General features: G+C 45.1%; 1 protein-coding gene across 2 annotated transcripts in view; it reads left to right on the forward strand.

Annotated features, from left to right (window-relative positions):
- The window catches only part of Rufy1 (RUN and FYVE domain containing 1), a 46,628-nt gene that overhangs the window by 12,157 nt on the left and 29,937 nt on the right, over positions 1–4,534 (forward strand). For both annotated transcript variants that reach the window (XM_005350147.3, XM_026780644.1), the window contains exons 5-6: positions 1,150–1,273; positions 3,867–3,928. In XM_005350147.3, coding sequence (XP_005350204.1) covers positions 1,150–1,273; positions 3,867–3,928 — 186 coding nt within the window. The remainder of the gene's footprint in view (positions 1–1,149; positions 1,274–3,866; positions 3,929–4,534) is intronic.

Genomic DNA, 4,534 nt, shown 5'->3' on the forward strand with positions numbered 1-4,534 from the left:
TTCGAGACCAGCCTGGTCTACAGAGCTAGTTCCAGGACAGGCTCCAAAGCCACAGAGAAACCCTGTCTCGAAAAACAAAAAAACAAAAAAAACAACAACAAAAAAAAATGTGCACTACAACACACAGCTAAGTCCTCTCCTTCAGCCCAGTGGGCTCCAGAAATCAACTTAGGTTTTCAGGCTATTGGCAGGTGCCTCTGTCCACTGTCCCCTCCCAGGCTAGCCCTGGTGACCAGCGTTCCAGATAGTAAGTTTTATCTGCAGAGAGAAGGCAGTGAAGACACAGGGGCACACAGCAGAATGGCCGGAAGACAGTGGCCAAGAGTAGATGAGAAGGAACCAGATCAAGATCTAAACAGAGGAGCCTGTCAGGCCCCAGTGCAGCTCTCTGTTGCTGTGATAAAACACCGGAAAGAATCCGATCATAAAGAGAAAGAGCAGAGAGGTGGCTCAGTTTATGAATGCTTGTGGTGCAGGCATGAGGTCCAGGCCCCAGCGCCTACACTGAAAAACTGGACTCGGAAGCTGTTTCATGCAGAGAAAAATACCATACATACACAGAGAAAAAATTATAAAATAAAGGTAGTCGTCTGAGGACCAGCTTCTGAGGCACCTGAGGTTGACCTCTGGCATGTCTACACATATGCGCATGTGCATCCACATACATGATCCCACACAAACAGGTGTACGTATGTGAAAGGAAAAGAAAAGGTTTGTTTGGCTCACAGTTTTAGTCCATAATTGGTCCTCTTGCTTTATGCCTGTGGCAAGGCAGTAGATTGTGAAGGAGGCATGAGGTAGGTAGAATAAAAACTGCTGACTTCCTGGTCACAAAATGAGAAAGAGAAGGCAAAGGTCACACCCCCTTCAGAGCACACCCACAGCAACCTTGCAACTCTCAGTTGGCCCCACTTGCATTTTTAACAGCACCAAGCTGGGGAGCAACTTTACCACGTGGGTCTTTGAGAGACACTTAGGATCTAACCATAGCAGAAGAGGAAGCACTTGACATGGTGGGAGGAAGGAAACTCCCTGAGGGTCCCTCGCTCCAGGGTAGAGCAGGAAGCCAGGTGGTAAGGCCGCTGGCCCGGGTGAGGGTGAGTGGGAAAGGGACACCTGAGCAGCCCCTGACCTGTCCGTCCCTTGCAGTGAGTTCTATGAGCCTGAGGCACTAATGATGGAGGAAGAGGGCATGGTGATTGTCGGCTTGCTGGTGGGACTCAATGTTCTGGATGCCAATCTCTGCTTAAAGGGAGAAGACCTGGATTCTCAGGTAATATGGGATTTAGGCTTTGATGGAATGAATCAGACCACGAATTTTTGACATGAAATCTGCAGACATGTGCTGAACCTAAGAAAGGAGCAGAAAGCAAGAGGCCTTTGGTAGAGGTTAGGGAAGACCGCGGTGCTGGGGAGGTGGGAAAGCTGCTGGGGATGTCTCAGGAGAGTGAAGTAGCCAGTGGGCAGATCCAGGGGTGTGGCTCAGTTGGTAAAGTACGTGCGTAGCTTGCACAAGTCTTAGGTTCAGTTCCTAACTCCATAAACCAGGCATGGTGGTACATGCCTGTAATCCTAGCACTCTGGAAGTGGAGCCCAGAGATCACAAGTTGAAGGTCACAAGGTCATTTTCATTACAAAGCCAAGTTCAAGGCTAGTCTGGGATACATGAAACCATGTCTAAAAAAAGAAAAAGAAAGAAAGAAAGAGAGAGACAGAGACAGAGAGAGACAGAGAGGAGGGGGACTGGAGAGATGGCTCACTGGTTAAAAGCACTGGTTATACTTCCAGAGAACCCAGGTTTAATTCCCAGCACCCACATGGCAGATAACTGTCTAACTCCAGCTACAGAGGAGCCAGTGCCCTCTTCTGGCCTTCACAGGCACTGCATGCACTAGTGCATAGACATACAAGCAGGTTCAACAGATAGATACATAAATAGATAAACAGATGGATATCTCTGAAAAATATAAATATATACACAATTTTATTCTGGTTTTCTAACTTGTATTTTTATTAGAAGTGAACATTGAATGCTATCAGATGTCTTATTTGATTGGCACCTGTTTTAACTCAAACAGAACAGTTAGTGTGTGGCTTTCCCATACAGTACTGTTGCTGTCTTCCATTGTCATTGTGTCATATTTGTTTCCTATACCCCTGAATCATGTGCTTCTGCTTAGGAGGAAAACTGTACTGAGTTTCCTGTGGGCCTCTGTCTCCTCCTAGGCCTGTGTTCCTCATAGATTGAGCTGGGAGACGGTCATCCTCCTGTTTGGACCACAGTTTAGTAAAACACAAAGTTGGCTCTTTGCTTGTTTGTTTTGTTCTTTCTTTGAAGGTTGTGTTTCCTTAAAAAAAATCATGTGTGTGTATTCCTAAATACATAAATACAACCTGCTCAGTCTGTATAACGTTACTTATATGTGTATTTTCAGGGCTGATCATTTAGTATTAGATAAACAATTGGTATGCTTTCTCTGAGGAAGACTTTCTCCAGCTCTCAGCATTCCTTAGTTGCCTGTAGTTCTTTGTGTAGGCTGAAGCCTCTCGGGCTTCCCCCTCCACACAACCCCCATGCACATTAGCATGTCTGTTGTTGTTGTCTGGTTCAGCTCATGTTTAGGCAGCCATGTTGATGAGACTTCATAAGTATGGCTTCAAACACTCGTAGGAGACACAACCTCACAGCAAACTCCCTGCTTCTCTGACTCTTAAAGTTTTTCTCTCCCCTCTTTCACGATGATCCCTGCGCCTTAGGGTGGGACTTGTATTGTAGATGTGTCCATTGGGACTGGGCTCCACAACTCTACATTTTGATTGGTTGTGGTTTTCTGTAATTGTCTCCATCTGTTGCAAAGAAAAGTGTCTTAATGGGGGTGAGGACGGCACTTATCTGCGTGTATAAGGATAAATATTTAGAATGTAGTTAGGATTTATGCTGGTTTAGTAAAGTGATGGTTGTAGGTTCCTCTCAAAGATCCATGACTTCACTAGTCCAGAGTAGTTGGCTAGGTTTCCAGTACCAGGCATGGTTTCCTTCTTGTTGAGTGGTTTTCAGCTAGTTCAGTTGGTTACTGCTGAGGTATCTGTGCCACTATTGCATCCTTAGGCTTGTTGTAACATTCTGGTCATTGTTGTGGTTCGTATCAGCCTCTCTTATACCATCCAGGACCACATGCCCAGTAGCACCACTTACACTGGGTTGGGCCCTCCCACATCACTAATCACTAAAGAAAATTTCACACGCTTGCCCACAGAAGCATTTTCTCAATTGTTCCCTCTTATCAAATAAATCTAGCTTGTGTCAAGTTGACCCCCCCCCCAAAAAAAATGCCAACCTAGACAGGTGTAGAAAGAAGGACGTAGAAGTGTCAGATAAGGTGCTAGAGAGATGGCTCGGTGATTAAGAGCACTGACTGTTCTTCCAGAGGTCCTGAGTTCAGTTCCCAGCAACAACATGGTGGCTCACAACCACCTGTAATAAGATCTGATGCCCTCTTCTGGCCTGCAAGGATACATGTACTGTACACATAATAAGTAAATAAATCTTTAAGAAAAAAAGAAGTGTCAGATAAACAAGAGTATCACTTTAGCCTAGAAATCTAGCATATGCTCTCTCTCTCTCTCCTCTCCCATTTTCTTTCAAATTACTTTGTTCATAAGTGCAGGCAAAACACCAATGCACATAAAATAAAAAAATAAAATTAAGTTACTTTGGACCACCGAGTCTTTGCTGCTCTTTATAAATAACGTGATCCTCCTTTGGGTGCATGCACAGTAGCGAAGTGAACTTGCGACTTCAGACTCACAAGTTTGCAGGAACGAAAACTGCCGTGTGTCTGAGCCTGGGACCTTGGTTTCTGTAGGTTGGAGTGATCGACTTTTCCCTCTACCTGAAGGACGTGCAGGATCTGGACAGCGGCAGAGAGTGAGTATTGTGTTGCTGGTAGCTCTTCACCAGCTGGCAAGATGTGGGCTTCGTTTTGCTTTGCAGTTTAGCTTTGTTGAGTTAGTTTAACTATAGAGGTGAAGCTGGTGGCGTGCGTCCTCGCTGTCTCAGGAGTTGAGCTCAGAATAGAGCATGCATGCGAGAGATCCCTTCTCATGCCACCTCCTCTGCCCATTCCAGCCTAGCCCCACCCCTCACCATAGGAGGCTGCTGTGGTCGCTTCCTGTGTGTGTGTGTGTGTCAGAGTTGTGGAGCTGGTACTCTGCATCCACCATTAGATCCTCAGGCTCGCACAGCAAGTCTTTACCCGCCGAACCATTTCATCGGTCCTTCAGTTTTGTTTATTTTGCTGAATATCCAGAACACCTTGAGATTCCCTGTTAGTAAAGAATTACGGGAATTATGGGATATCTGTAGTGAATCACACCATTATGTGTTATGTAGACATAAAGAGTAAATTTGAGCTTCTTGTAGACTTTGAGAAATTTGCCTGGAGGATGATGGAATGAGAAATGTATCATGCCAAGAAATATACGTATTGGGTTTTTTTTTGTTTTGTTTTGTTTTTGTTTTTTTTTTTTTTTT

The sequence above is a fragment of the Microtus ochrogaster genome, chromosome 7 (assembly GCF_000317375.1).
Source record: "Microtus ochrogaster isolate Prairie Vole_2 chromosome 7, MicOch1.0, whole genome shotgun sequence".
NCBI classification, from domain to species: Eukaryota; Metazoa; Chordata; class Mammalia; order Rodentia; family Cricetidae; genus Microtus; species Microtus ochrogaster.